The sequence below is a fragment of the Hydractinia symbiolongicarpus genome, chromosome 12 (genome assembly GCF_029227915.1).
Source record: "Hydractinia symbiolongicarpus strain clone_291-10 chromosome 12, HSymV2.1, whole genome shotgun sequence".
In the NCBI taxonomy this organism is placed as follows: domain Eukaryota; kingdom Metazoa; phylum Cnidaria; class Hydrozoa; order Anthoathecata; family Hydractiniidae; genus Hydractinia; species Hydractinia symbiolongicarpus.
Window position 1 is genome coordinate 23,421,080 of NC_079886.1, and position 15,586 is coordinate 23,436,665.

Below are 15,586 nucleotides of genomic sequence, written 5' to 3' on the forward strand. Positions count from 1 at the left end.
GAATATTTCACGGACCGAGTGACGTTTTATCTTTCGCATAATTAGGTGAAATTCTCGACCAATCACGGCTCGGAATAAAACCAGCCTCCTCCAGGGCCTTTTTCGTCAGACCTATCAATAAGCGCAGCGCCGATGAGAGACAAAAAGCCCTGGGAACGAGGTTGCTTCTCCGTAAGACAACTTGCAAATTATAAGGAAATTTTGAGCCTTTCTAGTAGTCGCGAAAAAACGACCAAATTTAAAACGGCTTTTATGTATATATATCACGAGATTCAATTCCTTTTATCCACTGTTATTTTTGAATTCCTTTACGAGACCTTTCTCTCCGGGATGCAACGCCAAGCGCCCTAGAACGGCGCTAATTTGAGAAGAGGAAGGCGTATTTATATTGCGCCGTAAAAAGTAAGCGAGAGTAAGTCCAAAGTTCAGCAAAGTCGCCAATGCAAATTCAAAACATCAATAAACCAAATCTGCTAAAATGATGTATCTGAGGAAAGTTTTAGAATTATCATTGAAAGATAAATCTAGGTGTTACCAGCATGTACGAGTGTTGAATATTAAAATTACACATGCAAGTACGTTGGCCTCCAGAAATTCAGTGCGTAGATTTAAAGTACTTGATGGCAATTTAAGATTTTCCAATGAAGAAAGAAACTCCTGTAAAGAAAAAGCACAACAGAATCAAGTAGAATACTTGAAGAAGCTGGATTTTGTTTTGGCAGGTAATTCAATGTATTTGATAATTAAGACCTTTGTTTAAATGGCCAGCCCCCCAAATAGCCAAAATTTTGTAGTCTATCATTATCTAAACAAACGTCTCTATAGTGACGATCTGGCAACTCTGCTCACTATATACATAACTTTATGGCTTTATAGCCCATGTATATAGACTTTGAAAAATGCTGGTGGACAGGACAGGTGTTTGCACAATGTCACACAAAAAATGAATAAGCTAAAACGTCCTAATTGTGTTATTTACGTCTCAACTGGAATTATTTCCAAAGCCTAATTTATCATTCACAGCTGCAACACTTCCCCCTTGTCTCACATGTAGCACATATATACCGTCCTAATAATGTGATTCTATAATCAAACAGCTCTAGGAACAATCTGGCAACTCTGCATGGTTTGACTATAGGCCATCCCTGAAAACAACTTTGTAAAAATACCAGTGAACAACGGGCGTTTGCCAAGGGTTGAGCAGATGTATTTTTTCAAATGTGAGATTAAATAAACAATGAGTTACAAAATGACTAATAGTTATATATATACTACCTTGGCCAAGTGGAGATACATGTTCTGTATCGCCATCACACAATTCCAGTGTAACCGCTTGCAGTAGGAACATAGGCAGGGTCACTCAAGTTTTAAAGAATAAATAAATTATATGTTTAATGTTGCAATATTTTTTCATGTATTAAGATCATTAGCACCCTTAGATAATGAGTTATTATATCTACCTACTTTGCATTTTATAACGCCATCAGACTATTACAATCTCTTGTAAAAGTAGGTAGTAGGAGTGGGGTGGGGCCACTCCAGTGATAAGAAACACATTAATGCTTTACGTTTTTTTAAAATTATCAATCTGCAACTGATATAACCACAAAAATTAGGATAACATTTTTATAGTCAGTGTTTTTATTTATTTTTTGTTTCACTCATTTTTATTGACCCCAGCTCTTTGCCAACAAAACATTTCAAGTTGAAAAAGTCAAAAATAATAAATGAAGAAAGTTTAAGGAAAACCTGATTGGTTTAAAATGAAGTTCCTAAAATGTGAAATTATTTTCCACATTGTTTAATAAACGGTGTCAAAGCTGAAATAAGTAAAATTAAAAAACATTTGAATTTGAATCAAATCAAAATTTTAAGGAACAATAGATCAGCCAAATGCTTCTGTTTTTTTAAAAAAATGTGAATTCTGTACTTTGTGTACAAATGAGACGTACAGCTTAAGAGCTGCCGGGAATGTCCTATGTTTCATGTCACTCTCTGGAAATTTTCTCCTGAAAATTTCCTTATTAGGAGAAACGAATGCCAAAACAAAAATAAACTTTTGAGTGATATCTCTAATTTCTGTCTCCACTTACAGCACAACACAACTGTATGGTTTAAGGTCTTTCGACAATGTGGTTTGCTGATCCGTTCTTCCTTATTATTAGAAATTTTGTGCAGTTTTGACGGATGTGTATTCATAAATACATTAGAGCATTTTTATTCTGACACTGACAGAGAATAACATTGTTTAATGTTTTTTTTTCTACCAGAAAATGCATTTTCAACAATTCTATGGTCACGCCACAGTCAGCGCTTTACAAGCCACTCACATATGCCAATCATAATAAAATACTTTTAAGAAATAACTTGATGTGTGTGTGTGGATATATCAAAGGCTTACACCATTGTATTCTAATGGTTTGACTTACACCATTGTATTGTAATGAATTCCATGCAATTGTATTTGTATTATCTCAAAGTAATGTTAAACACAGAGATTTTTGAGTATCTAATTATAAAATTTGCAAGTTTGCAGCTTAAACACTACATCAGCTTTTTTTTATTTTACGTTGTAAAACCTCACATTTTTTTTTAAAATTCTTAAGATACCTTTTGTTTAATATAGGTGGTGGAGAATCAGCAATCATAAGACACACAAAGAGAAACAAGAAACTCCTCCCACGAGATAGAATTCAGAGACTGATAGATCCTGACTATCCTATGCTTGAGCTTTGTCCGTTTGCTGGAATTGGTTTGGATTATGGTGATATCTGTGCCGCAGGAAATATCTGCGCAATTGCAAAGATCAGTGGACAACTTTGTATTATAGGAGCCAACGATGCAACTGTTAAAGGTTTGACGTTTTTAATTACTTAGTTTTTAAAGAATTTTTTTTGTGGAATTTTTATATACCAAAATAGCTCCAAAAAGACGCAATCACGAGCAAGTATTGAATCAGCTTATAGAATATTAAAACTTAGGGGCTGTTCATATGGAGGCGGGCTGGCTCGGCTAGCCGGGGTGATTTTCATCTCGTGTTCATATAAAGTTTTTTACATCTCGGCCAGCCGGGATGGAAAAGTTGTTTACATTTCACAAAAGATTCATAAACAATGAAGACATAAGAATATATTTCGAACTTTAAATAATTGATGAGAATTTTTAAAATCTATTGTTAATTTCATCTCGCCTTGGCGGGCTGGCTCGGTTATCATATGAACACATTTTTATTTTTTCATGTGTTTCTTAATAGCAGCGTCAACCGAGCCAGCCCGCCTCCATATGAACAGCCCTTTAATTCTTGAATTTTTTTCTTCATGCCATAAAATGCTTTACTAGTTCCTACACATCTTTCCTGTTCCGAGTGCATTTTTCAGCCTTTATAAGACGGAAGTACTTTCATTAATATTTTGTAGGATAAGGTTAACCATATAGCTTTTTTACTTATTGGCTAAAATTGCTATAAAATTTAAATGAGACCATAGGAATTGTTTACGTATTATGTGGATATAACTTTGTTAATCTCCAAGGACATGAATCTAAAATTTAGATATATTTTTCACGGTGAAGACATGAGTAGAAGAAAATGATTGACTCATACAAAATAGAATTTAACATAAAGAATTATTTAGGTTATTCTTTACAGACTGCGAAATAGATAGATAAAACAACTCTGGTAGTATGGTAGTGTGATAGGTCAACACGGTGTAATTAATGCCAGTTCGGTAGTGTGATTTATACTAGAATATATATTTCACACTGAAAACACTTGAGCATTTGCGACTTCTTATTTTCAAGAAATAAAATTTTTGTTTTGTTTGCGAACTCTTTACCCTTTCCTCTTGTGAAAATGTTTCGTGACGAAAGCATGGGTTTTCACCATACCCTGAAACCACATTACGAAAATAACACATTTAGTTCTTAAAATTAACTGTTAATCTCGCGTAAGCTTTTTCAACAATTCCATTCTATTTTTCAGGGGGTACAATCTATCCTATTGGTGTAAAAAAACAACTTCGCATGCAAGAGATAGCCATGCAGAATAACTTGCCATGCGTTTATTTAATCGATTCAGGGGGTGGCTTTCTTCCTTTACAATCTGAAGTTTTTCCTGGCAAAGAACACGGCGGACGAGTGTTCTATAATGAAGCCATCATGAACTCGGAAGGAATACCACAGGTGATTTGTACTTCTTCTCAGTTGTTTTTTATTTTATTTATTGTCAAAGCCAAACCTTCAGAGCAAATTTCCTTATTTTTATATATTTTTGCAATTTTACACACCTTTTCAGATTTGCCTCGTCGCTGGATCATGTACTGCTGGTGCGGCATATATTCCTACAATGGCAAACGAAGTTGTTATGGTAGATAAAATTGGAACCATCTTTCTAGCTGGCCCTCCGTTGGTGTACGCAGCTATAGGTCAGCAAATATCAGATCAAGATCTTGGTGGGGCTACAGTGCATTGTGACGTCAGCGGATGCGCCGACTATAAAGCTAGCGATGAAGTTGAAGCTCTTGAAATGTTAAAAGATGTTATGTCGACGTTGAATGTCGAAACGCATCTAAATGAAAAGACGTTTGCGGTGGAGGAACCTTTTTATGACCAACATGATCTTGATGTACTTTCCATCGCACGTGATTCGAATGAACGGTTGTATATTCGATCGATATTATCACGTGTTGTTGACGGTAGTAGATTTCATGAGTACAAACCCACGTATGGTGTAGAACTTTTAACAGGTTTTGCTCATGTAAATGGTATCTTAGTTGGCGTTGTGGCAAATAATGGTGTGTTTACACCACAAGCTTGTTTGAAAGGATCCAATTTTGTATCAATTTGCAACGAACGTGGAATTCCAATAGTATTTTTACAAGACATTTCCAAAGATAATGATGAAGGTAAAAATCCAGACCTTATAAAATATCAGTCCGAATTTATGTCGGCTGTCGCCACGTCAAAAGTACCAAAAATCACTATCGTATTGGGCGACAGTTTTGGCGTGGGAAATTACATCATGTGTGGAAGGAGTATGGGCCCGAGGTTTTTGTATTTGTGGCCAACCGCCAAAATATCTTTAGACCATACAGAAAATATGAAAGAAAATAATACATTTTACGGCGAGCGGGATCAAATAGATAATAGCGTTTCATGTTATTACGGATCAGGTAGAATATGGGATGATGGTGTTATTCTTCCTGAAAAAACTCGAGAATACTTATCGTTGTCGTTAAACGCGTGCCTAATGTACAAAAATGTTGATAAATCTTCACAACGAAATGTGTTACGCATGTAACGCTAGAGTTAACGGGGTTCGTTCGGGCCGGGGTTCGTAACGTATCTAAATCTGGAAAAATGGGCTGTCTGTTTTATTTTGGTTAAATGATGGCTTTAACAACAGTTCTAAAAACATAGGAGACTTTTTATTCGAGATTTTAAAAAATAACTCTGCATTATTATTATCCTTTTTTACTAAACTGATGTGTAAATATAATATTATTTTTTTGCTATATTGCAATTTTATTATTGCGACTTCTCGCCATTTTCGCGAAATTAAGTATCCGTGAAATGTAATAATAGGCATGTGTATTTTTTGTAATATATTGTACTGCATGGTGTCTACCAGGTCAGATGTATCAGGAAAAAGTTATGACATTCACATACCGTTAACTAATTCAGAAACGTCTGGAAATTTCTGGAAATTCAGGGAACAGTTTGTGCACGATCAATGTCAAATATGTTATGTCATGGAGGCGGATCTGGTTGGTGGTCATTCTTGACTCCAATTTTGTTCAAATATTCGAAAAGAGCATCAAGAGAAAAGGTACTGAAGATATATAAATACATATTTTTTTATGTAAAATATAGTATTCTGGAACAAGTCTCCGTAAAACCGCCAATACAAGTAACTTTTTTTTATAAATTTCGTTTCAAAAGAGTGAAAAGATTGTCATATGTTTGTTTTAACGAATCTTGAGAATATTAAGATTTAATCAGTGGTAGTTGTTTTAAACTGATCAATTTGGATTTTTTTTTCGAAATTAACACTTAGACGGCAGAACACGTAGATCTAGGTCGAAAATCAGGCAAAAGCAGCCCCTCATAACGCTCGTGAACTATATTAGTATGAAAAGTGCTTCCCATGTTTTATGAATTGGGCTAGCCAAGGTTACTGAACATGAACCATTTACGTTTTTACCAATTGCAACTGAAATTTTTAAAAATTAATTATTCTTCGCCCAAAAAGTCTCTTCTTAAAAACTAGTGCGTATTCTAAGGGTTATTGCAAAACTTTTGAGAGTGCAACTCACAACATATTTTAACGTCAGAGATTATTAAGCAGTACAAAAATTGGATGCATACTTTTTCAAAAAAGTAATTCATTCAAACAAAATTTTTCATTAGACTCATTGACCCGCTGTCAAACTTTTTAAAAGAAAACACGTGGACACTTATAAAAATATTAGATAGATTTCAATCTCCTTTAGATAGAAAATAAAGCCGGTAAAAATGGGTTCTGCCGGGATCCGAAATAATGCTGCAGCCAACCTCGTTCCCAGGGCATTTTGCCTTGTTGATGGCGGCGTGTTGCGGCGCAACCCTTTAGAATCGATACCCAGGATATATGGACAAAACAGACAAAAATGTGGGGACCAGTAAACCCGTGGATTTTTATGCGGGCAACGACTAGTCTCTTTTATAAATACCCGGACCTCGTTTAACCGCTTAGCTGAACTGATTCTTTATGTCAAAGATGCCGGCCGAATTATCTACAACTGTCAAACGTAACGACTGAATATGTAACCAGTGGAATTTTTTACGAGCTAACGACTAAAATTACTGCGACGGGGATTACGGTCCTTAGTTTGTAATTAATAACACAGGTTTGGCTTACAGAAGTTCCGGATGCGTTCCGAAAATGGCTGGACACTAAAAAAACTTGGTCACGTTTGTATAACTTTAGTGAATTAGTAAAATAATTTAATGATGCGAGACATTAACACAAATTTAAAAAAAAAATCATAATTTTTCCTAAACGCTTATAAAGATTTGTAGAACACACTTAGCAAAAAAATGTAAAAAACGCTTCACCTTAAAATGGAGAGCAAAGTTAAAAATTTGTAGTAGAAAATCGGGTGAACTTGTGCCAACTCCAATTTTATAAATCGTAGAAAAAAATTTAAAAAAATTTTCAAATAAAACTGGTGCAAAACGAATAAATTTTATAAAATGTAGCTATAAAATTAAGATAAACTAATTTATTTATTCACTTCATCGATTAGTTCGTTATTATTATTACTGTTATTATTATTGTTGTTTTTATCCGAAGATATTTTTTCTCCAGGGCTGTCATGTATCGCTTGCATCATTCCCTTCGGTATATTACCATGCGTATCCATATGCATCAAAAGTTCGACTTTCTCTGAAAAGGTCTGGTCACACAGCCTGCACGGAAATACAACTTCATTTACATCAGGTTTCAAACTTTTCAAATTTGTTGAAGCTTTAGTTTTAGTTTTTTCAACCCCTGTCGAGTTCTCTCGTATTTCTTTTATTACGTCTGCCGGCAACTCGTCGTGAACTTCCATATTATGCAACAGTAAATCTTCTTTTTGATAAAATTTCTCGTCACACATAGTACAAGCGAAGATTTGATTACGATGAACGTCAAAATGTTTCAAGAGTTCTTCCTTTTCTTTAAACGTTTCTCCACAGATGGAGCAGCCGAATGGATTCTCAGCCGAAGTTGTGTGGCTTTTCATATGTTGCTTTAGGCTCCATGTGCAGCGAAAAGTTTTGTTGCAATGTGCACAGTTGACTGTTTTCCGATCTTTGTTATGTATCAACTCGTGACGTTGCAGGTTGGCTTTCTGTCGAAAGGCTTTGTGACACACCCTACATTGGAAAGGTTTTTTGTTTAAATGAATCAGTTTGTGTTTAAGCAGGTTAGCTTTCTGTGAAAATTGTTTTCCACATATATCGCACACGATCAAACTATGAGCTGTGCGCTTGTGTGCTTCCAAGCTTGCCATAGAGATGAAGAGCTTCGAACAAGACTCGCAGTGAAAAGTTTCTTTCTCATTGTCTTTTGTTTCATTGTTCCCTTCATCGTCAAAGGTATTTATAGTGCTCACCAAGGCGTCGGAAGGCACCACAGTTAAAATGGACTCACCAGTGTCATCTTCTTCATATAAGGATGAACTGGTGTGATTTGACGTGTTGTGCGAAAATTCTTCTGCACTACCAATCATCGTTGGGAGAGGTTCATCTTCTTCTGAAAACTCGTAATCATCCATATTCTTCTTGATTCTCATTCGTTGCGACTTTCTTGCCGGAGGGCTACTCTCCCCCACAGAAGTTCTTTCATCAACTTGCTCAGGTTCTTGTTTTATCTCTTCATTGACACACATCTCCTCGTAATATTCTTCCTCTTTAATCAACCGTTCAGCGTCTTCTATATCCTCTTCTTTCACTTCTAAGCCATTCACCTTATTACGTTTCCCAGTTCGATGTGTCTGTATATGTCGCTTCAAATTTCCCTTTTGATTGAAACGCTTTGAGCAGATGGAACAAGAAAATGGCTTAGCACCTGTATGTATCAAAGAATGCGTCTTCAGGGAAGCCATGTGGTTAAAACGCTTTCCACAAACGTCACATATAAAATCTCGATTTTGTGTATGGGTGAGCTGATGTCTTTGCAAATTAGACTTTTGACTAAAAGGGCGTTGACAGATGTGGCACGAATACGGCTTCTCTCCACTGTGCACGACCAAATGCTTATCAAGGTTAGCCTTGTGGTTAAATCGTTTTGAGCAGAGAGTGCATTTGTAAGGGAAGCTTCCAGTATGTAAGAGCATATGTTTTTCTAAGCTGTACTTGTAAGTCAGCACACGGTTGCATATTTTACAACTATAATTACCGCGTTCGTATCGTCCTTTACTCTCATACTCTTCAGCACCTCCTAAAATGTTGTCCTTAATGAACTCTTCGTTTTCTTTGATTAGTAACTCTTCACTCTCAGATAGTGTGTCCTCACCCATCGCATCATCTTCTTGCACATCCTCGTTTGATAATGAAGGCTTCGGCATCCTTTCATTGTTCAATCCGTCGTAGCTTTCTCTGGTTGAAGAAGATTCTGAGCTAAGTCTTAAAGGCTCCAAATGCGCAACTGAGTAGTGTTCTCTCATGGCGGCTTTCGAAGGAAACAGTCCCTTACATACTGGACAACGTGATGTGCGCGTAACAGGACTTTTCGTGTCTGGACAATCTGATTTCTTCTCAACGTTAGCTTCTGGAAGGTCAGCAGTACCTAATGAAGATGCACTTTGCGTCGTAGCTTTGGGTGATGCATTGGTTGAGTAACGAGACGTTACAAGTGGTGTAGTAGGAGAAGTATTAATCATTACACCAATCGTATGCTTTGCAAGACTGCCAGTTGAAGTCTCAGCATGTGTGGCCATGTGACTTTCAAGTTTAGCCACTGACATGAAGATTACTCCGCAAGCATTGCATTGTAGTGGACATGCTTGATTTTCTTCGTAAGCTTTAGTGATGTCGGTAAGATCACTTGGTGTTGTATCTGTCGAGAAACCTCTTTGATGGCATTGCAAATGTTGGCTAAATATGATGGGCGAGTCGAACACAATGTCACATGTCGCACAGCGGAATGTTTGGCCTGGTGTTGATTGCTCGAAATACTTTTGCGGTAGGGAAATATTGGGTGTGGCTTCTTCGATGTGTTCGCTGAAATGTCTTTCAAGATTATCTGTGGTGGAGAACTTTTGTTCGCACAAGTAGCATTGGTTAGAAGACGGTGCAGCATGAACGAGCATGTGTCTTTGAAGATTGGTCCTCGAGACGAATAACCGGTTACACGTTTGACAAATGAAATTAGTTGAACCGTTCGTATGCACTGAATAATGCTTTTGTAACGAAGCTTTTTGTCGAAACGCTTTTCCGCAGACGTAACACTGAAATGGCCTCGAGCCAGTATGTATCATTAGATGCTTCTGCAAGTTCACTTTTTGTGCAAAGGTTTTATCGCATATATCGCAGCGAAATTCCGACGTGCTACCACTAGCTTTGCGTTCACTCATGGTATTCATCGCTTCCAATAAGCTCTCGTTGATCGCATTGTTTACTTCGGACTCATTCGGAATTTCATTTAATGCAGCCAATAACTCTTCCTTCGTATGCTCGGTGTGCGATAAAATATGGCGTTGTAAATTTGCTTTCTGTGTGAAGGATTTGCAGCACATCCGACAGGTAAACGGACGACTGCCGTCATGAATATGCATATGACGTTGCAGATTTACTTTCTGTGTGAAGCGACGTGAGCAAATATGACATTGGTGTGGTTTAACGCCACTGTGAACGATTAAATGTGTGGACAAATTTGTACGGTGACGAAATTGCTTTCCGCAGATATGACAATCCAGCGATGATGACCGATTCACATGAATGAGCGAGTGTTTTGCTCGGTCATTCTCACTTTCAAAGAGCTCATCACATAAATTACATCGATATCTGCGTTTAGTTTCATTTGCGGCCGCCGTCTTTAATAACGCGTCGTTGACTGGTTGGAAATCTAACGTCGTCATCGAAGGTTCATTTTGATTATCTTGTTTATCCTCGAAAACGTTATCATCTTCTCGTTTGATTGTTAATAGTGATAAAGACATTAGCTCTCCCGGTGTTTTCTCCACTGACACATTTGAAGTGTGCGAAGAAGTTGAAGAGCTTGTTGTTGCTAAACCAAAAAGAAAAATCTGTAAAATCAAAAGGATTAACAAGACGTGAAAAAGTTTAACGACTACTTAATAAACAGTTTGAAAAAAACTTAATTTTGTTTATACTCTATTATTCTGTATCTATTCTCCTACCTTTCTCACCACCAGGACCATCATTGGTAGTTCTTTTAGGTAATATAAACACTTCTCTACGCGAATGTTGGTGCGTTTGATGGTGGTGAACGAGTTTACTATAATCAACAAAAGATTTCTCGCATAACGTGCACTGGTACAGCTGATCGAACGGTTGCGTATAAACAAACTCCTTCTCGTGTTCTTCGCTGTAATGTAGTTTTAACTTATCCTTATGATCAAACAGAAGGTGACAAAACTTGCAATTAAAGGTGCCGGGTTTCAATAATTTGGGCGGGTCTTGTTTAAGTAGATTAACTTGATCGTGCATAAACATGTGCTGCTTGAATTTTGTGTCATCATAAAACACTTCAGAACAAATCGTGCAACGCAGTACAACTGACGGTTGTAACTTTTCCAACTCTTGCTCACTGGTGTCCATAAAGAAGCCGTCGGAGGGTCGCCGGTCAGCATTTTCAACGAATAACTTCGTTATGTTATCCACGTTTGATTTTAGGGATTGCAGTGAGGAAGACGATGCGCGGCGTTGCATAGAATCCGTCGCAACGTATCTAGGCGACACGTGGGGCATGCTGGCGTGGTGGGGTACCACCGAGACTTGAGATGGTAGCATTCCATCTTTCGCTTCGACAGCTTCTCGTGGACTCAAAGGATATTTCGCTATGTATGTTGACAAGTTCTGATTGGTGTCTGTTATATTTTCACCATTTGACGTTCGTTTTGTTAAAGCGTCGTCTTTCTCAGAAACTTTTTCACTTCCTGTTTCAATTTGACTGTTTTTCTCCTGGTGAACTATTTGTTCAGTTTTGCCAGTTGATAAGGTGGTGAAATCTGTAAAAGAAAGAGTCTATTGTTGGATGAAGATATTTTTTTTTAATTGGACAGATCTCATGAACCCATGACGTGTTCTTCTCCGTTATTGGTGAGGAAAAAACAAATAGCTAATAACAAATTTTTAAAAGTGAAAAAAAATATTAAAGCTGAAAATATTATGTTGGAGCTTTACGAAAATTACTTAAAATTAAAAAGAGGCCCAGTGTAATTCATGTTTACAAAAATTTACAGCAAGTTCTCTTAGCCTCTAGACACATACAACATTCTTTCCACATTGAGATTTGACACATTATATTGGTATGATCAATAAGACATCCATAAACAAATTCTTGTTGACAAAAACCATGCGACTGTACTCGTTGAAAAATTTTAACTATGCATATATTTGGATTGTGTACGCAAGAACGTTGGATTCGCTACAACCACAGAAAATAGTCACGTAAAAACGTAAACCCTGGGTTGTTTTCTATAGAGTGAATGCTTTTTTTTCGGTTATCAGTTTTTCAAATCTCACTTTAAAAAAAGCAGATTAACTTAGAGCATCTTTAAAACTGTATCACAACTTGATAGAATATTACAATTTGTTTTGAAAAGAGCATCTTAGAACTTAGGCTTTAAAAGACATTTGAAATGAATAAATTCTTATAGAAAATGTGTATAAAAAAATGAAGAAATTATAAGTTACCATCTTTTCTGTTCTTTTGCAGTCTGGAGATAACAGCGTTGATACCACCTTTAAAACATTTTCGTTGTTTGGAGGAATTTGTCGAAGAAAATAAATCTTCAAACTCAGGTTCGTCAACTTCGTCTTTTTCTTCATTCTGAAAATTAGAAAGCAAAACCTAATTCACAAAATGACAATGATTAAACAAAAAGCAAACTCATTCCCAACTCCTTTCAGCACTTTTTTAATAAAGAAACTGGGATCGAGGTTGAAGATAATAATGAAGAAGTATCTGTAAGAACATACATCGTCTTTTGCTATCTTCTTTGCCTCTACTTTAATGTTTTCTGCATGCGATTTCAAAAAATCTTCAATAAGGAGTGCATCAATACTTCGAAGATGTTCTTCGCTCTCCCATGTGTTCTTCCATTGCACTTCAAATAATCTTTCACCACTCTAACATAAAACATAGAGGGAAAAATTAGCTGACCAGCAACGAGATGTACTGACCAGTATTCAGCAAAATATAGGTCATTTCATGCTTTGACGTAAATTGTCGCCTTATACGTAATACTCGAAGTGACTTTATCATTGCTTGATTTTGAAAGTAGGAATGAATGCTGGGAGACAAAAAAAAGAAACAGAAATATCTAGATTTTAGACTTAAACCACTGTTATAACTAAAAGATTTTCTTGTAAAACCATAAAACTTATTCGCCGGGGAACATATATTCATTAAACCCACTTCAAAAAATCCTAAAATATTAGTGTGGATATTTTCTCTGTTTGGTTGACATGAACGTTAATGTATGCGATGATTGTATTGTGTTCATATTTTAAAAAATTATATATTGTCGCTTCACTTCAAACAAAATATCGTTTTTCCGTAATGGCTTTGGTACGACAAATCACTTATTATATAAAAACACAAGAAAAGAAAGAATTTTCATTGTTTTCCAACGAACGCCTTATGATTGAGTGTCAATTTTTATACACAAGGTTCATTTTTTTCGCCTAAAGGAGAAATCATTTTTGACAAATTATTTTAGAAGTTATTAAAAATAAAATCAATATTTAAATATAAGGATAAAAAAATGGTATAGCTGGAAAAATTCAAACCCCGAAATCTAAAACTACTGCAAGTCCGAACTTGTGGCGAGTGAAAAATGACTCTTTAGTATAAACAGAAAATATTTTGCAAACATTCACTAAAGTCGGATAAACTTTCTTTCAACAAAGAACAAACAAAAAGTCAAAATGAAGTGTCAGTAAAGGGATGAAAAAAAATCACTTTCACATTACTTGCTGAGAAAATATTTTTTTTTAAGAGAAAACTCATTTTTTTACCACGCAAAAGTAAACAATACAAATACTCAAACAAAAAGCAAGTAAGACAACTACAAGGTCCGTGGTTGTTTTCACTAAACATTCCGATCTGTTTTTGATGTTTTTATAAAGTTTCCTTTTTTTTCTCTTTTTCTCTCTCTCTTTTTCAAGGTCTCGCCTTAATGAATGAAAGTGCAAGAAGAAAATGTATTGTTTTATAAGACAATGCAACGTATAAAACATTATAAAATTTATCTTTTACAAATGGAAAAAAGACTTCAAACGAATACCCCCGTTTTCTCTTCCCTGATCTAATTTCCTCGCCTCACTGCACTTAGTTATTCATTCCAAAGCATGAATTTGAATCACAAACACTCCATCGCCGATGTTTTATAATTAGAAGAAATAGGCTTTAAAATAACCAAACATAATTATGTATCCGCGAAGGAGATCAACAGTCTTTATAATGTTATTACAGTCATTGAACTGAGAAAAAGAGTCTATTATAAAAAGGCTTTTATTGTGCGGAGAACAAAAGTTAAGTATCATGTAAAATAGAACTATATTTAGCGGAACACCCTTCGTTTCAGTTCAGAAATTTTTTAATGAAGATAAAAATGAACTGTGGACGAGAAAATCTTTATCCAACACAAATCCGGGAAAAAAAAAAATCAAAGTTTTTTTTGCAGAAAAAAATATGCCCAAGAAAAAGGCTGCAAGGCCTTAATTTCTCCAAAACGCAAATGAAAAATAATGTCGCTGAAAAAATTAAAACATGAATTATTAATAAAATTAATCTTAAAAAATCCATACCTCAATCTGTTTGATGTTTATTATCTTTTCAATTTCTTTTCCAAACATTTTCCGTAAAACGAAAAAAATGTCTTCTTAAAATCCTTTAACGTCCTCTATCATTGACAATCATTTTCTCATCTGTTTTTTTAAGTCTCTTCTGAAAACTATTATGATACTCATATAATAGGAAGAATAATGGCTTTTCCTCGCTTCACTTAACACAGATATCCGCAATCAATTCACAGACCAGATTAAAAAAACAAAAAAGAAAGTTTATCTAGACTTCTGAAATGAAAACATCAATATTGTTATTTTAATGTCATTTCGTTTGAATAAACGGGATGAAAATATGATCTTGTGAAGTAATTTTTCTAATCACGTGGTTTTTTCACGGTGAGAACTTTTTTGAAACTCAAACACTTCGTGGGCTTAGATAATTTTTGAAAAGTTGTTGATATTAAATAGATCAAATACAATAATCTGATAAAATAAATTTATACAAAATTTCTTTCTTTTAGGAAAAAAAATACCTATATTTATGCCGCATTTCGCGCCTTCTGCTAAAACATTTTCCAAGCAGTTAATTAATATACTAGACTACCATTGGGACTAACAAAAATAGTATACCGAAAAAATTATATTAGTCACGTGACTACAAGAAGAACGATTTAGTCAACTTTTGGGTGGTATATTTTACAGGGTTTGAAAGATAATGAATCACGAAGTAAACCAAAGAATTAACTAACAATAAAAAATTTAAAAACTTTAGTTCTGACTAAAGTGCATGAAATATAAAGAAAAGCACTTGACATCAAAAATGAATTCAACTCCGGTCTGTTTTTTTGATTTTATTATGTTGGGTGGTTTTCAATAACAAATAAAAACTGATGACTATTTAATAGGAAACAAAGAAGAAAAAGTGATAACTTTTCGTCTCATGTCTATTAAAAGTCATTACCGATTAAAGATTAAATTGAAAAAAAAAGACGATAAAGGAATTGAATTCCTTTGGTGACAGTAAAAAGCATTATTTTTCTATTGCAATCGCTGACAAAGTCATCTTTATACTCTATTGAAAGTAATT

General features: G+C 35.3%; 2 protein-coding genes across 2 annotated transcripts; one reads left to right on the forward strand and one right to left on the reverse strand.

Moving 5' to 3' along the window:
- Positions 1-404: 404 nt before the first annotated feature.
- LOC130621118 (methylcrotonoyl-CoA carboxylase beta chain, mitochondrial-like) lies at positions 405-6,017 on the forward strand. The gene is made up of 4 exons (XM_057436423.1): positions 405-722; positions 2,627-2,854; positions 3,980-4,179; positions 4,292-6,017. Exons 1-4 carry the CDS (start codon positions 479-481, stop codon positions 5,294-5,296), a joined length of 1,677 nt encoding a protein of 558 aa, XP_057292406.1. The 5' UTR covers positions 405-478; the 3' UTR covers positions 5,297-6,017.
- Positions 6,018-6,886: 869 nt separating this feature from the next.
- On the reverse strand, positions 6,887-14,728 carry LOC130621117 (zinc finger protein 91-like). The gene is made up of 5 exons (XM_057436422.1): positions 14,521-14,728; positions 12,688-12,837; positions 12,403-12,538; positions 10,884-11,714; positions 6,887-10,750 (listed from the first exon to the last, which is right to left on the reverse strand). Exons 1-5 carry the CDS (start codon positions 14,566-14,568, stop codon positions 7,260-7,262), a joined length of 4,656 nt encoding a protein of 1,551 aa, XP_057292405.1. The 5' UTR covers positions 14,569-14,728; the 3' UTR covers positions 6,887-7,259.
- Between the last annotated feature and the right edge of the window lie 858 nt (positions 14,729-15,586).